We start from the raw sequence: 24391 nt of genomic DNA, 5'->3' as shown, positions 1-24391 counted from the left end.
AATGGGACAAAATCTGATATTAAAGTACATAAGTGTAAGTGTCAACTTGTAGGTGTGTAGATCAATAGTCCATCAAACCAGACTCAATGTAGTTTTGTACGTATAAGAGTTTACAGTGATTTTAGGTGTCCTATGATATCTGAAACATCTGCACAGATTTTCTAGATATGACATAGGACTTAAGTCTACCTTGCTTCTAGATGTTTTGATACTGGGTAGGTTGCCCTTGTGTATCTCACATGTCACTAGATGCCGATGTTTAGGCAACAAAATTGAGCCCTGGGGCTTTATTTAATACAGTCAGAGAAGTCTAGAGAATGAGTCAGCATATGAAATGGGTGTATCTCCTTTGTGGTGAGCTGCACCATTCTTCTGGCCACACTGAGGTGTCCATCATGGTGAATAAAAATGCATGGTCAGTGCTATTTGAGATGCCCCATGGTAACAAGACATCTGGTTCAGGTGAACAAGCAATGCAGAGGGCTTACAGGAGAACAGCACACTTTTAAAGCAGCATTGGACTGATGACATACCTAATAGCATGTAAAAAGATGCCTTATGCTACTGTTTACTCAGCTATATCTTATCCTAGATCTTCATTGACTACATGGGAAGCTTAGACATCCAGCTTATATTAAAACACCTAGATATGGGTATTTTATCTTGAGCAGAATTTCAAACTTCTGGTCTGAAAACTATTGTTTATAGCAAAAGGATTTTCTGGGGTGAGTTAGGTGTCTATCTCTTTTACAGTTTAGCCTTTTATGTACCACTAATCATCAAACATGGCAGTTTTTTCAAGGTAGCATTGTATTTCTTATAAAAAAGCCAACCTTTTTTTTTTTTTTAGTTAAATGGCTTTGCAGAGTCTCGTATGGCAACTCTGCTTTCAGTTCCTGATGAATATATTCTTCTCCACAGATGGGGATATGCAGACCCTAATAATTTTCCCAGGAAGCTTATTGAGAGAAACCATTTTACGGAAAATTTCTGACCAGTCCTCCTTGCCATGCTCCTGTGAGGGTGTGTATTTTTAGCCTGACTTTATATAATGAGCATAAAAAGGCTCAGAGACATTAACTCCTACTTTATTTTACATTTTTATCAGTAATTTCCCTTGCTCTAATTTTAGTGGACTTCATCCCTCTGCAAGTTTAAAAAAATCTAAGGAAGCTGGATAATATCTCTTTGCTGATGAAAATAAGTTTCAAGTTGGGGAGAAAATCTGATTTTACATTTAAATCAGACACAACAGACAGAAGATTAACGGCAATGCATTCAAAAGTGTTTCCTGAAAGTCAAATCTAGTTGGCTGATTTTTCAGACTAACTGAGCTCCCACGGAAGTTGGTTCATTTTTGGTATGCTCCACACCTATGAAACGAGTTTCTTTCATTGTAATACTTTCATTTAGGTTTAAAAGACTAAAATTAAACATGGTGGTTTCATAATGGAGTCTTCTGGGTATTCTCAGCTTTGTAGTGCATCTCATTGTAACTTCTATAAACTAGTGACTTTGTTGTTCTAAAAGGCAAGGCTAAAATCTCTGATTTTGGTACTGTGCATGGAGAGCTGTAGAAAGAAGGCAATGAATATCAGGCCAACATGTTATAAATCCTTATGCTTAAGGACATCCAGACCTGCCTGAGATTCTGCCCAGCGCTATGATGCAATTATGTCTGCTCATGTTTTAATGATGGCCTTACTTAAAAATGAAAAGATCCAACTGTGCCTGAAGGCTTGGACTCTCATTTGGCAATTACCTCAAGGACTCCTCCATACCCCAGGCTGGTGAAACCCCGACACGCAGCAAAAGAAGCAGATTCCCTCTCAGTGGGGAGGAAGAGGCCATCTGCACTGAATGTTCACACCCTCATTTAAAATAAGTAAACACTTTGAAACAATAATAATGAAGAAAATGCAAGCTTAAACTTATTGGTCAGACTTTCTCAGAACTTCGAAAGTGAAAATCACTTCATGATTATCCAAATTTAACAACATGTGGCAGATGACAAATAGTATCTGATAAGATTTTTGATGTCTCTAAAGGAAATTGAAAATGATTTGAACCTCTTCATTGATACAAGTAACATTGTAAGTTAGGGGTACCTATATTGACATTAAGGTGTTTCTGCTGATTTCAAAGTCTGTCCTGAGAAGGTTACCTAGAGAATTAAATTGTTATACCTTTACTTCAAAAGGTCAGTAGGCCTAACCATGACACAAGTTAAGACTGATGGTCAAGATAAACACCGGAACATGACCAGTATCAATTACAGGGATGAGTACTCTATAGGATCAGAGTGGCAAACAGCGCATAAAAAAGTTGCCTTGCAAAACAGGTCCTCATGCTTGTTTTCCATTCATGACAAAAAAAGTGTATTGAGAACATGTTCTCCTTGGCAGACAGACCTCCTTTTACCATATATAAAAGCAATGGAGAAAGCAAGAAGAGAGTGCTAGAGCTGAAGGCTCATATTTCCAAAATATTCCATTTCAGTTCTGTATGTGTTAGATCTTGGGACTGATTTTCCACACTAGGAGAATTTCCCAAGAACATACCTGAAATACGGTATGGAAAATGCAAATATGGACTGTGGCTATGGAGTGATTCTGAGCTACAGACCAAAGATTAAGCCATGGAACTGTGATGCACATGCGCTTACAGAAGCCTGTGGGTGTTTGGCAAGAAATGTTTCCAGTATAGCACATTGTATCCTCCAAAGAAAACACTGGATAACCCCGTGACTTGCTGGTTTTGAATGAGTAAAAGATGTACAAGCTTCTGGCTAACTCTGGATGAAAAGTGGCCTCACTGCCCATTAATTCCTGTGGAGCCAAATGAACCAGTGAGGCCACAGATCCAAGCTGTTTGGATGCTTTTGAGCATGTCCCTCACAAAGACATCAGCTTCTTCAGTTTCTCCTTTCAGTTAGTTAGTGGTCACATCTCTGCTCTACGGGAAGGCAGGGAAATGAATGAGATTAATCCAACTTGTCACTGTGCATAGACTTTTTCCAGTGAGGCACCTCATGTAGCTGAGAAGACCCATTGTCCTCCCCAAATGAGAAAGACGAAGAATTATAAACACACTGCTGACAAGGGACAATGCAACTTTGTAACCTAGTGATTTGGAAATGAGGGGATGGTGTTCCTTTTTCTGGGAGACATGAGAGTGCCTTAAATGTTTTAAGAAATCTTAACTGCTAGATCGAAAAACAAATCAAGCCCCCCGAAATTTTTCCCATCTTTGATGAATGTGTGTTTGCTTTTTTCCTTGGTAATTATTGAACTTACTTGTTAATCAAGAGGATAAAGAAAAGAAAACAAATTCTCATCTGTTCTCTTGACTCCATAAATTGTGACTGTAAGAAAATAAGGTATCATAAGACTCATGATAAAAAACATTGGCAATATTAGAAATTCACAACCTTCCAAAAGGATTTTGGTCACCAGCAGAGTAATGGAAGGTGATTGAATCCATGTTATGGAAAGATCAAAGAGGGAATGAATCCCTGGGAAAGGGAGTGAGGGAAAAATCACAGAGGAAGGAACTATAATATCTTCGGTAAATAAAGAGGCAAGGAAAAGTAAGGAAAAAAAAAAACCACAACAGAAAAAAGAAACAATTGGTGATTACTACTGCCTGGGGACCAGTGTTGTCCCTCTCATCTAGCTGAATCTAAAACCAGATTGAGAGAGATCATGGAAATCGGGGAACTCTAGAGGGCACCAGAGGTGTTTCACGACAAACTTCATTGAGCACCAGGCTTCTTCCAGTCTGTACATCCAAACAGAAGGCTGCTGCTGCTAATCAAGATGACTAGAATTACGACAGCAGCTTCTCTGTTTCCTGATAAGCAAAGAAGTATAAAATAGAGTGATATATAAGGGCGGTGTGGGGTTTAAACATATCTGTAGAGGCAACCCACCAGCAAGGCTTTGGGCTTGGCTCTATGTCACAATTTAAAAAAACATGTTGAGCTTCAAAACCCATTTCATTGCTCCCTTTTACCCTTCAGAAAGCAGGATGTTACTTTCTTGCTTCTCTCGAAGTCTGAGCCTTTGGTTTCTCTCCTGTCGCTTTTTGTGTCACCTTGTCAGTGTGATGCCAGGCACTCGCAGGAGGCTGACAGCTCCAGGCTCAGAGACTAGCTAAATGACAAAACTCTTGTCTCACACAGTTTCATAGGAAGGGTGTTTTGTATCAGCTGGATGGCTAGGCAAAACACAGAATAATTTGTGAGGATGCTGATTGCTATCATTATCTAGCTTTAATATTTTGAGTCTATTTTTTTTGTCTGTTTTTATATGGTTTCTGCATTGAAAGCAGTGTCACTTGCAAGAAAGCGGTTTTCCCTTTGCTGTTTTGCTGTCTTCATCTTTTATATATAAGATAGATGATCGAGATATGATTTCGCATCTTGATGAAATGCAATGTTGAGTTTAAAGGATCAAATCCAACTTCTGTAATCAGTGGGTATTCATCTTTCCCTATATGATGGATGACATTAGTAGCACATCTGAACTTTCCAAACACGACAGATTCTTACAGACATAAGTGTCCCAAAGGCAGATGTAGAAGTTATGTCTATACTCAATTTTATAAGTGAAGAAATTGAGACTAAGAGGCTGACTAATGAGGTCAGGGAGTCTGCATGTGTAAGCCAAGAAACAGGCACAGATCTCTTGAGTATAATCTCAGCAAGTCTTCTCCTTGTAGGTTTTTTGCGTCATGTTTTTTGACTTTCCAGCACAGAATGTGGGTCATTTTTGGTGGGCTTTCTGGTGACTCTAGCTTTCATGAGATCTTTGGGAGCTAAAAAAAACTTCTGCCAAAAATGTAAAAAAATCAAAGCTGTTCTGATGCGAGTGCAGGTTATGAAGACAAAGACAAGGAGACACATATCAGTGTTGCCAGCTAAATCTGTGGGAAGTTCATATGTAACAGTGGAATGGAAGAGAGAAGTAGATACACTGTCTCTCCACTCAACAGGAGAGAGGTAGAGACTAAATTCAAGACAAATACTAATTCAGTGTTTTGGAAATTTGGTCTAGTTGGAGGGATACCCGAAATTCCGGTCTATAGACTGAAGGCTGGTTTTATACTTTATCAAGAGAATTCAGTGTGAAATGAATAAAGCAGGATCCTAGATCCAGAACTCTAGCTTTGGTTTAATGCAGAAGACACTACCTTAGTTAACAACACTCATGGGCTCTCATTCTCAATCCAGCCTCTGTGAAAGGGAGCAGCTTCAAGAGGAGGGATGGAAAGTGAACATTCAGGTTCACCCATGCCACCAGAGACGCCATGGGACATTTAGAATATCTATAAGGTTGGTAGATGTGATGCAGGAATCACAAAAGACTCTTGAAATGAAGGGGCGGCAGATGAATGTGAGACAGAATGTCCTTTTACACCTAAAATGACCCTAGATCCCTAGTTTCACCAGGCAGGTGAATCACCATAAGGTTCTTAAACTGAAGCTAGGGGATACCTTTAGTCACCTATACCTGCATTAGCAAAGTGAAGAGTGCCAAAACTCCTCCTCGGATCATGAGTGATCTAGCATAGCCTGGCCTTATGTCCATTATTCAAGGATTTTCACCTGTAAAGTAGTGGCCTTATCTAAGTTTCCAACTGAGAACATCCTCTTGACTGAGATAAGGCTGACTTGTGTCTGAGACAGAAAGAGCTGGTCTAGGCCAAGTACGTACAAGGAACCATCAGTAATCAAACATTACAGATAATTGTGTTCCAATGTCCAGGACCATACTCACACAGTTTATTAGATTGGTTTGCATGTATCTTTTGGGGGGGTCCTTAATTTTTACATTTTACATGTCTCTGTTCCTTCTCTGAAACATGACAGAAGCATTTCCCTTTTTCACAGCAGGGATCTATACAACTGAAAATGGTTCATCTGGTCTGGTTCTCTGCTGTGGGGAGAGTTGGATGCACTAAATGTCTGGGAAGTGCAAAAATACTACAGAGATGAGTGACATGCAAATTAATCCCAACCATTTCCCATCCTGACATGCTTCAGATCTACCTGCATGCCATTAACAGGAAAAGGACTGGGCTTGATGATTGTGCTGGTTAACATTGCTCCAGATCCAGTCGAAGAACCTGCTGGCCTGCAATGTCACCATTCAGCTCTGCTGAGTTAGTGGTGGGATTATGGGTGTTGGGGGTTATCCAAGGCTTCACCATCAGCCATCCCAACTACGTGCACCATATAGTCTCTGAGTGTGTGTCTCAGAGATCTTGTGTCTCCAGGAAGGATTGTCTTCATGTGCTGTAGGTCAGGATTGCCCTGTTCACCATTTCCAGGCTTTTCTAAAGTCAATTATTCTGAAAGCCTTATATATGTGCTTTGTTTACATCCATCTTTTTGCTTCTTTTATATATTCCAACACCCTCTTCCCTCCCATCACCTTGGATAGTTGAGACCTGTCTCTCAGTTTCACTGAGAATGAAACTAGGCCCTTTTACCTGATCTGAATCCAAACCCAACCAACTTACAATGTTAAAGCCAGATTTGTATAAGCTTTCTGTCCTGAAAAAAATAATGAAAGATGAAATCTCAGCTTTACTGACATCAGTAGGATTTGAATATTGTTAAAGTTTCAGGAAAAATTAAAAAACTAGCTTTTCCCTCTTGCATATACAAATGCATGCACATCTACACAGGCATCCTGGGGTGTATTAGAAGGTGTACGGTCAGTAGGTCGAGGGAGGTTCTCCTCCCCCTCTCCTCTGCCCCAGTGAGACTGCATCTGGAATAGTGTGTCCAGTTCTGGGCCCCTCAGTTTAAGAAGGACGGGGAACTGCTGGAAAGAGTACAGCGCAGAGCCATAAAGATGATGAAGGGTGTGGAACATCTCCCTTATGATGAAAGGCTGAGGGAGCTGGGTCTGTTCAGCTTGGGGCAGAGGAGACTGAGGGGTGACCTCATCAATGGTTATAAATACGTAAAGGGTGAGTGTCAGGAGGATGGAGCCGGGCTCTTCTTGGTGAAGTCCAATGATAGGACAAGGGGCAACAGGTGCAAGCTGGAGTATAGGGGGTTCCACATTAAGTTAAGGAAAATTTTTTTCACTGTGAGGGTGACAGAGCACTGGAACAGGCTGCCCAGAGAGGTTGTGGAGCCTCCTTCTCTGGAGACATTCAAAACCCTTCTGGACAAGTTCCTGTGTGACTTGCTCTAGGTGGTCCTGCTCTGGCAGGGGGTTGGACTACATGATCTTTCAATGTCCCTTCCAACCCCTAACATTCTGCAATTCTGTGATTCTGTGATTCTGTGGGGTTTTGGGGAGAAGACCTCTGAATTATAAGTAATAAAACACTTTTTAAAAGAAACTGAGGTTTATCTACATATTCTCTTTTTATCTTTCTTTTTTCTTTCTTGTGCTTTCTTTCTTTCTCTCTCACTTTCTTGCTCTCCCTTTCCTGATGCTCAATCCATTTTGAAAGCAAAGGGTGAGAGAAACAGGTTCCTCTCATTAAAGCTATAGAAACTTTTGTGTTCTTTTCTATCACTGATGTGCTGACCTTGCTCTCTGCTGTAATAGACTCATAAATGCATTTACACAGATCATCCTTTAGAGGACAACAAAGAGACACCCATGTATCTGGACAAAAAGCCTCCACACTTAGTAATGGAAATTGACTTTTCCAGGGTTTTCTTGTTCACCCTGTGGTTTAATGCTGATTCTGTCTTCCGAAACTGGGGACAGCATAGCTCAAGTGGTAGCTTTCAGACCAGATACAACCCACAGGATTATTTCACTTGCTCCTCTGCATTTATCATGAAGGAATCAAAGAAGCTGAAAGACAGCTTGGGTAGCCCTACAACATATTACCTATGACTCTATGATCCTTCTTTGATCCTTCTTGAACCCACACTTGTGTATATGCTTAGAAAGCAGACCTGCCCCAACACGACCCGTGAGGTTGGTGGCTTATGATCCATCCCTGACAAGGCTGTACTTCTTTAAATCTTAGTATACTATTTATAGCACAGGTAAGGCACCTAACTGGGCTGTAATAAGGGCTGGTGCTTCCCTCAACACTCAAGCAATCTATATATTAGTGGTATATTTGTGCCACTGTGCCCAGGAATAATTTGGGACAGTGCTAGTTAGACCAAACAACAAAACTCCAGGAATTCTGAAAAAAAAGCAGCACTGGCAGCCGATATATGCCTTGTCCTGGCCCTACTTTTATTTACTAATATCTGTATCACTTCTTCGCAGTAAGATATTCCAAAATGTGTTGAAAAAGGATAAACCTTGAATAAAGCATACACAATATTACCCTGGCACAGGTAGTGCACAATATTTGCTGCTATGAATGTAAGGCTCTACAGAGTTGTCTGTTCATGATCAAACAGTATTGGGAAATCATTCTTCATGCAGCATTAAGTTTTCTGTATTCAGGTCGGATGGACATCTTGGTGAGCAGCTGCACAAATATGATTGTACCAGAGGTGTAGAAGAGCCTCTGGTTTTCCTGTATCTGGTAAAGTTGTGCAAAACTCAGCAGTTTTCAAGATCACTGCAGCTCCTTTGAAGATTTTCCCTGGTTTATGCTTTACATGAACTTTGAGTTTGGGGTTTGAGTAAACCCAGCAATTCTGATCACTTCATGGGGACTATCCTTACTTCAGCTTGGACACAAGTTTACAGATCTTGATGAAGTGGGAGTCAGTGGAAAAACTTCAGCGAGAAGTGTGAGCTTGAAGTTTTAAAACAGAGGAAATGGGAAACATTGCTTCAATCTGACCTGTGCCAGTTTATGAACCCTTGCCTTAATTATTAATGTTGAGCAAGTAATAAAATCCATGAGCAAGTGGAGCACATAACTCTACATTTACGATCTGTAGGGTAATTTATTCCTAAAGAAAACTCCCTTTTACCCCAAGGTAATAGAGGCTGCATTACACTGTAGGTGTCAGGTATTATAGGTCTTCAAAAAGTCTTTCATTATCTTAGAATTTATTCTAATAATAGACATTTGTGTGATTCCTTTGAATTTTACTGGTCATAAAAATATCTCTTCAACTTTCTGACATGATATGGCATAAGCATATACATATATGTATAAAATACCAACTTTTAATCTTGTAATCTCTTTGCTGTCTTGATTATCGTTTACAAGGCAGAATTTCTGAACCTCTTCTTGTTATATTAAATCTCTATGAAACTATATGAGATTTCCCACAATCAAAAATCAGCTCATATTGGATAATGGTTGAAAAACATGCTATATTTATGCTAAAAACATTCACAAACCCTTGTTGGAGATTTCAGTGAAAGACTACGGCTTGTCCTTGCCAAATGTAACATTTTGGCCCCGTTCCAATCTAGAGATTTATGCAGCATAGAGACAGAGAATTTATTGTGACAAAGCCCACAGTTCTGGTATATAGATAGAGATGAAGATGAAAATTTCACTATTGAAAAAGCATGTTACAAAATTTGTGATAACAGTATGGAGTCACTGCTTTAGATTTATGTCTCCTCTGCAAGACCTATTTGCAGAGTACCAACAGCTATTGGGCATTTTGGTCATAAATAACGTTAATTTCATATGTACAATCAGGACCAGCCACTTGTTAAAGACAGTCCAGTTTTAGACTCTGACTATCATAGATGTCATCAGAGTATTTGACAGTGACGATGGTATGAAGGTCAAATCCTTCTCTGGCATACAGTTACAAGGTTCTTCATCTATAGATATAGATACATGATAATTGTGTTCATTTCACTGTAATAAATAATGATAAATAAAGAAATAAAAGACAGCTGGCTCTTGGAAATCTGATCATAGGTGGGGCCCATGATCAGGCACATGGAGGCCAATGTACTTTGGATATTTGAATTAGTGTTGGCCATGTGCTTTGTTAGGCAGATGCTTTCAACATCTTTTTATGAAATTATTTCCAACTGACATATAATGATAAACAGCTATTTGTGCTTCTGACCAGTAAGAAGGCTGTGCTGTGCCTCAGACAACAGTGAGCTTGTTGCTCCTGTGTTACAAGGACTTTCTCTGTATGTTGAGGTACCAAGAATTTCTTCCTCTTCTCTCATCCCCAACTGATCAGGTACAATTTTCCTGTGACAGAGGTTGGTTCAGTCTGAGGCTCATCCCTCACAGAAAGACAGAGAAACCAAGTGACTGGTTAGAGCAGTCTGTGTTGAAATCTTCACTGAGAAAATACTTAATGCTCCTGGAAAACATAGTGAGTTGCATTCTTGCATCTTCTCTGGCATCTGAGACAGATTTAAGTGCCTTCTGTGATATTTAATCTCAATAAGGCAAGTAGCTGCAGGATGACCTAGCTGTGAAGGCTTCCAGATCTAGGCAATGGGAATAATGATTTTTTTTTTTCCTACACTAGATTTAGCTATTTACAATATTAAGTATCTAGTGTGTACTACTGGTTGGCTATGCTCCCATTCAGCTGGAGATCTAGACCAGGCTGTTCAGTCAATGCAGTTTAGAGAGAAATTTGAGTCACACTAATGTAGATGTCTATGTTAGGACTGCTTAATTGTAACGCAGATTTCACAGGCTGTGCAGATGAGAACCCTAGAGACTATAGCAAAAGATATACACGTGGCTGAAATGGAGGCACCCGTATGTAGATGAGTAGAGTTATAAGTCTGGGTCAGAAGCTGGATCTGACCTCAGCTTCTCTACAATAGATGGAAGAGGAATATGGTCTGAGCTCAGCCTCTGGGTCTGGCAGTACTACTCATCATTCCCCAAGCACAATCTGAGAAGGCTGTCTAATTTAAGCCCAGGGAAGCATCTGTGTAGGATCAAGACCTGTGCTCTTCTAGGAGCCCATCTTCAGTCCAACACTTATTGTCTACAGCAGGCATGAAAGAAAGTACTGAATGATCCAGGATCTGCCTACAGAAGGTTTGTACCCCAACCTACTGAAGTGCGGCAAAGAAAGAGGGATGGGAGCTGTACCAGTTGACAGCTTTTGTAGCTGAAGCCTTCAGCATTTTATCCTGACTGCTATTTCTTCTTTAAACACAGGAATCCTTGGGGATTAGCTGCCTTGTATCACATTTACTTTGTGTGCATGTAATGGGGAATTATCTATTTTTCCACAAGCCTAGATAGCCCATTAAAATTCCTTGATGAGCATCCTGTACAAATATGTCTCCCTTGGTGTGCAAGTGTAGTTAGGTATTTTGGAGTGTGTGTGTACAAGGCAAAGTATACATAGATGTAAGAGGCATGTGTATGTGTGTGCACATCACTACATGAGAATAGGAGTGGGGTTGTCTAGATGTGTTCGTCTATGCATAGGATGCACACAGGTATGTATAAGAACAAATGGGAACATGTGCATTTGCAGACTAGGCATTATCCTTGCCTCTCTCCACCCTCCAACAGCTAGATGGAAGAAGTGGGATGGTGGGCATTGGATTCCATTCAAAGTCTGAGGGACTAAACATTGCTCTATAAGAATTTTAATAACTAAAAGACGTTGGAATGTTGGGGCGCAAAAATTGTTGGTACAGCCAACGAATGAAGAGTCGCTCAGCTGGCTGTGCTAAAGAATATGCAACATCATTCTAAGGCTTTGTAGGTCTAATGAACCTGCTTGGTGTTGTGGTCTGTAAACAACATTCTGGAACAGTTCTTTATATGTTGATTTTTTTCAGGTATCAGCTAATGGTTAGAAAAAAAATACAAATGTGTAGCCTCAGCTAGTCATGTATTCCCCTCTGTGGTCTGAGTAAAGACAGGAACACCTCTAGGATGTTTCATCACATTTATCTTTGATAAATATCTCAGCTGACCCCACTATTTCAGAGTGGCCTTCTGGAATTTCCCGTCTCACTCTTGACTGTACCTAGCACATAGCCTGAAGCAAAATAGTGAAATTGCACAGCAACTCCTGGGATAATAAAACTTTCTGATCCCAAATCGTCTACATTTTTACCCATAACTTGGATAAGATTCTGATGAAGGTTGGACTTGGCATGCATGTACCATGGGTCCTTGTCTTCATAACAGCTTCTTAGGCTGTCTACACCCATAAATTATACAATGTTAGGGCATGGGCCCAAGAGCCGAGTCTAAATATATTACCAGTCTCTGGCTTTTTAGTCTGAATGAGCTTGCATTCTCTCAGACCTTTCCAGGGTAGTGTTCAGGAATTAGGGCAGTAAGACTGTTCCAGTGGGTAGTGTGCTTTGAGGTCACTCTGTTTTGGAGGCCAAAGACTTAATAGTATTGTCATGGTAAGATGGTGTCAAATGGTCTCAGTAGCACAGAGGATGCTCTGGAACTAGTTAGCTAATTGGTAAGGATGCAGCATAACTGTCCCTTCTTTTATTGCTACTTTATTTTATCTATATTGTTATTTTGGTTCTGAACTTGAGTTTCTACATTTCTGGACCACCCACTTTGTGACTGGCTTGTGATTTGGCTCACATCTAGCACAAGACAACTTTCTGGCCAGATGAGGAGATTTGGCCAGCAGATGTAGAAAATGACTTACTCAGACTGTGGTCCTAGAAGCAGGGTAATGCAGCTAGCTGGAACTACATTGCTGAGCAAACATTGCTTTTAGTAGGCACAGATAACAGAGGGATTATGGACATTATATTCTTCCAGGTAAGGAAAAAAATATCATTATAACATCATATGTAATCTTTACCAAAAGTATGGATTTTAGTTAACTGTTTCTCTTTCAAAATCATACCTGAAATGTGTTAAATGTCTCTGGATGTCAAGGTCTAATATTGGAGTTGGTCTGGAGGATCCGAGGGGTGATCTGTCTTGACTTAGAAGGTCTTGAAATTCTTTACATATTTGTCTAAAAGGAAAGTGGAAATCCTTAAATAAGACAGGTGTAAGCCTTTACATAAAGCTGATTCCCATAACACTGTCACCTTACCCTGAGTGATCTTATTCATGACAGAAATGTTTGTCAGAAGCATTGTCAAAGAAATTAAAGGCAAACTAATCCCCCTCTTGCTTCCCTGCCCCAAATTCTCTGTGCCAGCGACATACAGAGTCTCTTGAACAGGAATAGCTCCCCTCTGGAACCATATTAACATTAACATCTAAAAACGTGATTTCTCTCCTGAATTGGACCCAGTTTGACAGTGTTAAGTCTGGCTTAGCTCACCTACATTAGAAGAAAGGATTACGGTTGAAGAATATGATGAACTAGCATTAGAACATGTGTGAAGACTTTGTGTAAAATCACTACTGCTTTTGTATTTGCTTGTGTGCATTCATTTATTTGCAAGCAGAAATCCCAGCTATTTTAGCCCTGTCTTCTTGACCCGCAGCTCCAAGGCAAATGGAGCACTAGTAGCTGTGAAGGAAAATGCTACCTTTGCTCTCCTAGTTTCCATTTGTGTCTGTACTCTGCTTCTTTTTAGAGTCTGGGGCAGAAGAACTGTTGGATCCTCAACTGAGACCTCTCCCACAGATCTGCCCAGAGTAAGAATTCATTCCAGCAGCAGTATTTAAATTTGCTATTGGAACATTCATTAAGTTGTTTTACATTTCTAGCATGTATCAGGCAGCCTGAAGTAGACGTCCACAGCAGTCCAGAGGACTTGCATCCTAACAGCGCCTCTTTCTCTCTGGTGACTGTAGGAATGCTCAGTGACTCACTCAGCTGTCAGTGCCTGCACAACAGACAGGGAAGCGAGGCAAATGCCATCATCTACACTTTTTCTCGATGATGGTTTCCCGGTAAACACACACGTTCAGCAAGTAGGACCTGGGACCACAGTTCAGCACCTTGCAACGGGAACTCAGGCTGTGCCTTGCCTGGTCTCCCACCAGCATACTAGCCCAACTTCTTTTGAAAGGATGGGTGGTCTTGTTGTCTTTCCTCTCTCTCTCAGGCCTTCCCTCAGGTTTCTCAGGATGCCTCAGCACCTGGAGATTAAAAATATCCCCTGGGATACATTTATATGGCACTTAACACTAGGAGAGACCTGAAAACAAGGCCTTTTCATTCTTGTGATACTGTTGTACTGGGCCAGTTTGCAAAATTAGTCTAGGAATATTCTACCAATGTATTTTTTTAAAAAGATACCAAATCAGCTCCATTTAATGCATGTCGTCAAAGAGTACTATCTGGATCATGGATGAATAGAGACACCACTTCCTTTTAATTGGCTTATGATACAGTTAATTAAAAAAGGAGAGGTATCTGGATCTCTCTCTCAGGACTTCTCCAAAGGAGCATATCATTCTCCCTTGACTATATTGGAAATATAGACATTTAATGTAGAGTTAGGAGGGCGTGATGCCTGCCAGACGATCAGGACACTCAGCTGGGTTTCCTGATACTAGCCTGACTTAGTTGGATTGACTTAATACTGGTCAAAGTGACTACATATAACCTAATAAACAGTGTCACCTAGTAGAGTATGCGGTGTCAGGGGTCATCCTCATACCCTCATGAAAATTGTCACTGTCTGATAAGTTCCATACAGTTACACTCCTCTAGACTCCTAAACAGGGTGGCTTCTTGAGAATGTACCCTGATGTGGATTATCTCCCAGAACATGCCCAAAATATATTTGGGAGAGTTCTAGAAGACATTCTAACATTTTAAAAATATGGACAATTGCAGTCTGATGGCTCAGTGCATGCATGGTTTGCGCTGTTAGCTTAGCTGCAATCACTGTGCCTGAGGCCAATTTCTAATACTAAAGAGCATCTCTGTGGTCTGTGATTTCTGTTAGAAGACTCTTTGCACATTTAGTCCTAGATAAAGTTTGAGTTCTTCATTATCAACTTGTAACTTTTGTCCTTTGGAACAAGGGCATAGTGGAAAATAAGTGGGTAAACTCGGCTTCTTAGTCTTTAGAAGGTTCTCCGTTGCTGACTTATAGCAAGTAAACTATACTAACCTGTTTTTTACCCTTCATTATATCACTGTTCTGTGAGTTGTGGACATAGATTGGATACCATAGCTCTCTTTTGACTAAGAGGAGAGGAGATGCAGAAAACTATTTCCTGCTGTGCTCCTGGACTTCGTCCAAGCCTGATTTCTGTAAACACTTGTCATCTGTATGGACCTAGACACTGACTGCTTGAAAAGACAGCATCGTCTTAGCCTTTCAGGCAAAGAGAGGTATTCAGCAGAAATGTATGTAAATGTAACATACAGTTTTAATGAATCAGGTCCTTAGAGGAAAAACAGTTCCTTTCAACAACTGAAAACAGTCAGTCATTTTGGCTTCTAAACAATCTACTATCCCCAGTCGGCCCTGTCAACACCGCTCTTCTCTCCTTCCTCCAACCTCTACTTTCTACCTGTTGAAAAAAGTTAATCTTAAAAGTTCTTATATTTTGACAAAGAAAAGTGTCAGAACCAAGTGTGCAATTAAGTTCCCTTCTATCTTCACATGTCAAAAGTCTTTACTGAATGTTGGCAGATTGAAAGAAAAGAAAAAACTTTTTTATTATACATGAAAACCTGTAAAAGGCAGTAACCTACTTTTTTTTTTTTTTTTTTTCAAGGAGATTTCTAGGCAAAGTGGTGTCTCAGAGCCTCCAGTACCAATAAAACATCACCTGGGGTACTGACAGGGAGAGAGGCTGACAGTTATTTGCTGAGTTGGACTGTGACTTTGAAAAAGCAAAGAAAGATGGTTATGCTGTCTTAGAGGCCACAGATTAACAAAAAAGAAGTCCTGGTCGCTCCTGCAAGGGAGGTACCTGGTGATTTGTGACAGATGGTCAGATGTTCCAGTAAATGATCAGGAAAAGATAAAAAGCTCTGTACTGGATTAGAACAAGAGCCTGTCTAGTCTATGATCTTATCCCTAGCAGTAGCCAAAGCAAACATCTTGTGATGAGTGCAACAGTGAGGCAAATGTGTGCCCATGAGTCTGATGTATTCCAAGTGTAGCGGAGCTCCCAGGTGTCCAAAGGCCAGATATCAGAGAGGTACTCAACAGGTCCTGTGCACCCAGTCTCAGAGCTACTTTTCAGAAAACTAGCAAGTTGAGCACACAGTGTCATGGTCCACATGTTGATTATCCTGTAAGGGCTCTAAGCAACCTCACAATAAAATTGTTATTCACACTATTCTGTTTTGGTCCATGTGAGTGTGTGTATATCTGTCCCTCTGTCTCATGTGGAAGGCCTTGCACTGCCATACTCTGTGATATTTCCCATAGGACGGTGTGCCTCTCCATCAAGTGGAATTATTGATGTGGCCTTCAGCAGTCCTACATCTGTCCTAGCTGAAACCTGATGAGGTTCTGTCCCCTGTTGTGAAGCCATTCAGGGTCTCCCACAACTCTGCAAGATGAATTACCTCAGGCTTAAAAACCCTCTAAAACCATTTTTTATTTCTGTGCAGATTGCATAGGCATCTCCTGAAGTCTTTCTGAAGAGTCTAGAGTTAATAGGCCAGTATCATAACCCTTTGGCCAGAAACATGACAATTTGGTCTTTTTTTGTTTTTTAGCATCTTGCTCTGGAGTGCCCAGACCATCACCTACTCAGTCAAAGAAGGTGAGTGCAGAGAAAGAGAATGATAGAATGGCTTCTCCCATTGTTTACCCATTTCCTATCTTTCCATTTTTTAACCAAAGCGTGCTTCACTCCTACCCTGCCCTTGCTATCACTTGTGTTCAGCACTGTATACTGTCTACACAGCCCAATCATTTCTTCCTGTGATAACTGTCAAGTAAGGCTCTGATTCTTCATTGTCTAAACCATCAAATTGTTAGAACAGGCCATGAGGCCATCTTGTTGCATCAACTAGCACTGTCCTAGGCAGGTCCTGAGTTAGCAGATGTGAGACACCATTTCCAAGAGGTAGTTTTGAGAGGTCAATTAGTTTAACACAATGAACATGGTTTATTCCATGATAGAAAATGATCCTGATTTCATTCACTATATTACTATCAACATAGCCTCAGACTAGGTAGGGCTGAGCTGTGCAGTGAATAAAGCATTACTTTAAGTTCAGTTGTCTCCATGTGTTAAAGAGGGTTGTTGTCACCTAAAGTAGCAGTCTTTAGCCTTCACTAGCCCATGGGCCGCAGTTCTGTACATGGCAGCTGAGCTACGTCCATTCAGGGTGGGTGACTGCTTGATTACAAGGTATAAATGCCCTTGGTAACACTGGGAGCTCTTACTGGAAACCAGAAACTTCTGCACTGTAGATATTAAGGGCTCTACTTAGTTACCCACACATAGATATGTAGTACCCAAGACATCCATAATAACTGGCAGACACAACACATTAACAAAAAGAGACCTGTGGGCTTCTGGAGAAGCAGCTGGTAACCAGTTGGATAATCCTGTTCGGCCCAAATGGCAGTAGGTGCCTATCTTTGAGTAACTGAATCAAGCCATCAAAGTTGAATGTCTGAATCCAGAATGGAATTTCACCTGTACACTAGGAATTGTGGAAATAATATTGTTCTTTTCCCTTATTTTTTCTCAAGACCGCACCAAGTGGAAGACCTCACCGGTTCTGCCAAAGGCACACTTCTACAGGCTTCTGGCTCTGTCCCAGAGTGGACAGTGGCAACACACACAGGCAATGGCACTCCAGTTCTTTCTATAGGCAAAGCTTGTCTTGAGTGATTTTACAACCTTGGAATTTCAGTGTTGTTTTCAGTGGCAGCATAACAATCCACCACTTTTTCTGGTGTCATATGTCACAAGTGCATGAGGCAGGGCAGTTGTGAAATTATTGAAATTATAGACCTGGAGCTTATGTATGCCTAGTGAATAATTGAAACTCCCAACAAATGACTACAGTACCTACTATGAGAGACATGGAAGCATGCCTGGGAAATACCATGCTAGTATTATGATGTCATGGACCTGTGTCTCCCGTAGTACCTGGACAGGACTGGTCTGTGAATCACTGTTCTCCTTCCAGGCAGGAGAGGGCAGTAGTAGCACACACATTGACCCATCTGTCCCTGTAACAAACACTCTGCAGTAGGGTATGGCCTAATTTTGTATTATCGATAGACTTCTCTGATCAATTTACTGGTGCTTTTAACTGATGAGAGTGGATAAAAAGTAATTTTGTTCCTTACAAATGCAGGATAACAACCTACAAGCCCAAAGTTCGTGGGGGTTAGGAGTAATGAATGCCCATGACCTCCCATCTCGGTAGTAAAGGAGCGTGGGAAAGTAGGTATGGAGTAGTGAGAAAGGGTAGTGAGACTTTTATGTGTCCCTCGGTGGGACAGCCTTTGAAGGTAGGACATAACAGTTACTCCCTGATCATTACAACCCATGGTGAAATGATCTCTCACTAGAGCCAGAAAAGAAGGGCGAAGATTTGTGTCGTACGTCCGAATAACTCTTCATAGATGGGGCAAATCCTCCAACTGTGGCAACTTGCAGTCTTAACTCTAGTTTAGGTTGCGCTGCAGTACAATCAGCTCTTACATAGTTAGGGGGGCAGATTGTTGATGGGCTATACAGCAATGGGGAGACACAGCTTGCAGTGAGGAGCTGCTTCTTGCCAGATGGTTTATTTTCATGTCTCTGAAACCCCTTGGGCCCTTAAACCAAATGTGGATGTAGGTAAGAATAAGATCATATTCCACTTACATTATTCCTTTTAATCTACAAGGGACTTAGGAGCATGATGTGAGAGGTTTCTCATCACCTTCACAACCAGCAAATGCCCCCTGAGCCACATGGTGCTCTGCTTATCACCCCAGGGAAGAATCACAGGCTATATCCAAAGGATTCACAGGCGGGAGATGTTTCAATGCACATTGTCTCTGTGTCACCTTCAGGGCAAAAATCCCTGGACACAAGAAGGACACCAAGCCCAGGAATGCCATTCCTCACAAACAGATAAAGCAGAAGGATGTTTGGATACAAAGGACAATCCTGCTGCTGGTCAGCCTTCTCCCCTACTGCAGGGTGATTCCTTTCTGATGGATATATCCCAGCCTGGATGATTTCCAGACATTTCCAACACTGAGATGGTAGTTTGAGAGCTCTGGTTTCTGGCCTCAGCTCTCCTGCAGCCTTCCTGTGTAACACTGCACTAGGCGCAGGAAGAGAATGAACACATCCAAGGCTACCCCATGCAGGCATACCACACACCTAGAGTAGGTCTACATTGTTCCATGCAGACTATTTATTCCTATTTCCCATGGCTCATGAAGGCTAATTCCTCCCTCATCAAGGCTAATTAACCTAGATAAAATGTTATCCTAACATGATGTTACTGCTCCAGGGAGGTGAGTGGCTTGTTTAGAGTAAAGTCAGGTAGGTGCCTCTGTGTGTCTTTAATGGCTTTAGCAAAGCTCCCCTGCTGCTGTACGTTGTTCCAGTGCCTTTGACTTCAGGGGAACTCACAATTTCCATCCTTCAGAGAGGAGCTGTCCCTCTGCAAACCAGCTCCCCCTCAGCAGACTAACGGTAATTATACCACAATAACTAGTACTTCAGTAGAAGCTTAGATCTCCTGCTCACACACAAACAGGAGACAAAGCCAGTCTCTGTCCTATAGATCTGAACACGTAATTATGTCCCCTCCTCTCAACTAATACATCTGAGAAGATGCATGTGCCTCCTTAACCGCAGGCAATGAGAGCATAGTCAGTAAAACCTCACTGCAGTAAATAAAGTTCCTCTTACAGCATCTCTAAAGAGGATTGCTCTCACTTGCTGTCAGTGAGTACTGTTGTGATAGCAGTCACCACAATCCCAGCTCTGTACTCCCACTCCTCCCTTCCCGAGTTCCCAGATCCAAAATGGAGAAGTGACAGACAGATTTCTTTTTTAGTTTCCCCTCCCATCTTACTTTGTCGCTAGGATCATCTTTTTCCTTGCTGTCTGCTCTTTCTGTTCCATGTGCTGTCTGGCAATGTGCTCTCCTACCGCCTTGGCAGGGAACTCTGTTTCACAGGTGTAGCCGAAATCTCTGGCCAAATGTAATGCTTCCCCTGTGGGCAAACCAAAAGGGTCAGTTAGTTTTTAGAGTTGTTATCATTATTATTATTATTATTATTATGCTTACAGAGTATCTTACAGTCTTTAAAAAAAATAATAACACAATAACAAATCACTTCTGTAGACATCATTCCCAATCTCAGTTACAGATTTCAGCCCATGTGAACTGCTCATGCTTAGTTATTAGATGGTGCCAGCCAGAAGACAGGGAGGTTGTTCCTCTCATGAGAAAATACTGGTCAAGACACACGAGTTTAGTTCTGTTGACTGCCACCAGCAAGTACTGGGCAGCTGCTCAAGTTTTGTAAGCCCAGTTCATCACTGATATTTAAGGCACGGAAATTAGTGGAAGCCAGTGGAGCCAGTCTGAAGGGCTCTGAAGCACAGCCTTTGGTGCTTCACTTCTCTATTTCTAAAGAAAGAATAAACTTTTACCCCAGGAGAAAGCTGCAGGGATAACAAAATTCAGCATATTTGCTTAGGGGTTAAGCCAGCAGGCACAATACGAACGCCCCACACTAAAGGTGAGCAGACCCCAAAGTAAAGCTCAAGAGACAATCCTGTTTCCAAAAAGATTGCAATCAAAATTGACCTGACAAGATAAAAAGGAATGATGATGAAGACCACAGTTGCTGTTTTATAGGTGAGGAAATCAAGGCAGAGGGTCTATGTGGCTTGACTGGGCTTTGTGAGAAGTCTGTGACAGAGGCAGGCACCGAGCAACTCTCTACCTCACTACAGAGAATGGACACCATAATCCAACTTCATGCTGGGTGACAAATGCCTCTGGAAGAACCTGCTTCTCTCTGCTAGCTTAGAGAACCCAGAATTTTATTTTAGGGTTTACTGAACACTCTGGCCTGTGTGCTGTGACTCCGACAAACTTGGTGTGGGATTTATCTGACCAAGCACAGCTGCGTGCATTGTGAACATCTGTGCCTATGTTAGTCTTTCCCTGGTGGGAAATACGCGCTTCCAGATGACACTTGCTCTGTTCTCATTGTAGAAGGTAGAAATAGGTCATCTACCAGATGAGTATGTTGAAGCACATCTGCATGAGTGACTGAGAGATGTGTTCCAGAATAGTTTTGGCATTAGGATGTTGTAGGGGTTTTATTTTATTTTTCTTTTTTTCAGAGTTGTGTATTTGATTGCTATCATGAGAGGTGGCATTGGACCCTGGCTTTTTGGAGACCAGGCTGATGCTCCAGGTGAAAGGTAGGAGGGATGCAGGATCTGTAACATTTCCCTTTGAGAACACGGGTAGTGGAATTCCTCTGATTAAATGTCAGTATTGACATCTGACCTAATACTTTCAAATCAGTGGAGACAAGCTAGCCCTTGAAGCATGTATCATCCCATACTAAAGAAGTTGGCAAAGGTGGATCAGAGGCATTATAGAAAATTCCAGGTTAGAAAGGAACTCAGATCACCTTCTGTTGAAAGTGTGACCTTAAATTAGGTTATTCATGGATTTTCAAGCCTAGTCTTGAATATTTCCAACCATGGGGATTCCACAGATTTTCTGAGAAACCTAATCAAATGCTTAATTATTAATTTAATTTAATTTGATTTTTAATCACCCAGAAGTGCTGATTTCCCCCTATTGACTACAATAACACATCAGAGGACAGATATAACTGTGATATAGAGATGATGAGATGAACCCCATGCCCAGAAAGACTGAGTCTGCTCTGCACAGACCTGGCCAAGCCAAGGAAGACAGAAACTTCCATGGGAGCAGTGGTTCTGTGCCAGGGACATCGTGAGGCATAAGGAACCACCCGCACCAACTTCTATTCCAGACTCTATTCTCCACCTTTTCAGAGTTTATTGTCTCCCCTTCTATCACTGGAGTTTTAACCAGAAAAATACATTTTGTTTCCACAAGCAAATACTTTGTTGAGTGTTTATCTGAGCTAATTGGATGCAGGTTCTAGTAAAATACATGCACTACTCCCAGGGAATTTGTTTGCTGACACCAGTTGGTAACATCCTTCATAACTGTAACCTATTTTATGTGTAAAAATATAAGATTATACTCAAAATCATCTCCATTATTTGGATTTTTTAAGCATGATTTCCAGTATCCTTAAAAAAAAAAAAAGAAATTAACAAGTAACCACTATCTCTGTGTTGAAAGGAGAAACGGTTTCCACTTAGTTTGCACCTTCTGGAAAAGTAAAATAACTTTCAGTGAAATTCAAATAGGTTTCAGTGGTGTGTTAACAGTGAGTCAGAATGAACAGGCATGTAAATGACTGCCAGTTTTGTATTTAAAACATCTTCCCCAGACTTCTTCAAGGACAAAAAAGGGTACAAACTTAAGCTATAGCTTCTGAATTTCTGTAGAGGTGCTTCAAAATTTCTATTTCAGCTACACTTTTACTCTTCCTTAAATAAAGACTTAAAGAATAAGTCAGATGCAGAAGAGCATCAGGTTTTGCTTTTCAACCAAATTCCATTGAAGCGTTTGATAGGTTTGTTTTCCTGCCAGCATGGAAAGAACATAAAAGTCGACCCTTTTGAAGCTGTCATCTGGTGGACTTACCATTCTCCAGACAGCTCTACCCCTGTCCCAGTCAGACCCAAGTAACAGTACAAGGAATGTAGTCAGCAAAGAGTTTAAACATTTAGCTATGGAAAAGTCTTGGTTTCTTCAAGCAAGCAAAACTTTATGTAATGAAATTTAGGCATTTATTTAACGTGGTCAACAACAAACTGGCAGAAATGTGTAAGTTTTCATTTAATATAAAAAAAAGGGAACGAAAATCTAGATTGTCATTCAAACTTATCTTTAGAAATACGTTGTATATAATCTACTAGAGCTGAGAAAACTATACTAAACTGTTTTGATGATCTGAGAAATTAACACAAAAGTATAAAACTTGTCCATTTTACCTGAAGCCAGGATTGTGATTGTGATTGTGATTGAACGCTATATGAAGAGATAAAATCATGAGCAAAAAGAAACAAAATGACATATCTGCTTGTGGAAGTAGATGTGTAAAAATGTAGACACAAATGTACCTATTGTGTTTTGTGAAATAAAAAATTAAAAAATGTCTTAAATATATTTTTATAATGTATTTTTACTAGGAATGGAAAGTTGATATATACTGTGAATGCTCATTAGAACTGTGTATGTTTATTCATATAAGCACGCACTTCCATATGATATAAGGAGCAGACATTCTAAATCACAACATCACGTTATAAATAAAAATACATATCAGGATATGAAAACCCTCTGCTGAACACAATTTCTCATATCTTGTTGTTGAGCAAAGGTGCCATTTTGAACGTGGAGCAGCTGACGATTTGGTATTTAGAAGTGGATTGTGATATACTTCTACATATATTATTTTTTGTTAATCTCACTGAATAGAGGTCCCTTGTATTACCATGCAGTAGGAAATAAGTCTGCTTGGTGGGGGAAAGTAGTTTGTACAAAATGTCATAAATTATGTTCTTTCTTTTTCTACAACACAATTCAGACAAACATTTATTCTAGGGGAGAATGTGGAAATGTTGGAAATGTGGATGAACTGAGCTCTTTTCTTTTACCTTAGATTTGCTGCCTTCTGCTTAGTTATTATTTATGTCAGGGAGGAGTCATACTAAAGGCAGAAGCCCCTAAAATCCCTGGCTTTATAGCCAGTTGCCTTGTTTCAAAATAAAATCAAATCTCCCTATGTGCAATATCCATAGCTCTTTCCTCCTGCAGAATCAAAGAATGGATGTTGGGGATCATGGACTCTTTCTCCTTAAATCCAGTCCATGGCTTTGCAGCTATAGGCAGCGCTGCCTTTCCTATATAATTCAACGATTGACCAGAGAGCTTTGCGTGATGGAAAAGGACAGTTGCTGAAGCTGAATTGGCAGAGACAGCTCTGGAAAACCTCAGCGGAGAGCCCAGCCGCGTACCTTGACAGGCTTTGGTGAGCAGGTGCAAGGAGCAGTGTGCGTGTCTCCTGGGTCTAGCAAGAATGAGAGATGCTCCTATGCAGAGTGAAGGCAGAAGCTGTGTCCCAGGAGAGGGACACTTGGCATCTGAACCTCCTACTCTCTCCTCGGCTGTACCTCCTCCGGATGCTGTACCCGGCAGAAATGCTGTCCAGGGGGAGGAGGGACAGGGAAGAGGTGAAAGGAAAGTTTTTTCTATTTGTAGGGTGAGAAGGGAGGAGGAACATGGGGAAGGGTATTTAAACAAAAGCTGGTGGAGGAGAAGTGTGATAGCTAATAGTAGCATGAAAAAAGTAACCGCTGACCTATTTTTCTCAAGAGTTTTGGTCTCCAAAAGATAAATTCTGTCAATTCTGTGTCTAGGAAATTTAACATCTTAATTAGGTTTGACAGGAAAACAAATTCCTGATTTTTTGTAAATGCTTTTTCTGTTTTTTTTTGTAAAAAATCTGATGGTTTTAAA

At 40.9% G+C, this 24391-nt stretch overlaps 1 protein-coding gene across 1 annotated transcript in view; it reads right to left on the bottom strand.

Annotated features, from left to right (window-relative positions):
* TFAP2D (transcription factor AP-2 delta) overlaps window positions 1-24391 on the bottom strand; it is a 37445-nt gene that overhangs the window by 2929 nt on the left and 10125 nt on the right. The window contains exons 4-5 of the mRNA XM_009952739.2: window positions 19814-19955; window positions 12740-12853 (exon numbers count right to left, since the gene is read on the bottom strand). Of these exons, the coding sequence (XP_009951041.2) occupies window positions 12740-12853; window positions 19814-19955 (256 nt within the window). The remainder of the gene's footprint in view (window positions 1-12739; window positions 12854-19813; window positions 19956-24391) is intronic.

This window comes from Leptosomus discolor, chromosome 2, assembly GCF_034619465.1.
Source record: "Leptosomus discolor isolate bLepDis1 chromosome 2, bLepDis1.hap2, whole genome shotgun sequence".
In the NCBI taxonomy this organism is placed as follows: Eukaryota; Metazoa; Chordata; class Aves; order Leptosomiformes; family Leptosomidae; genus Leptosomus; species Leptosomus discolor.
The sequence above is the reverse complement of the archived record's forward strand: the minus strand, read 5'-3'. Positions and strand labels throughout refer to the sequence as shown.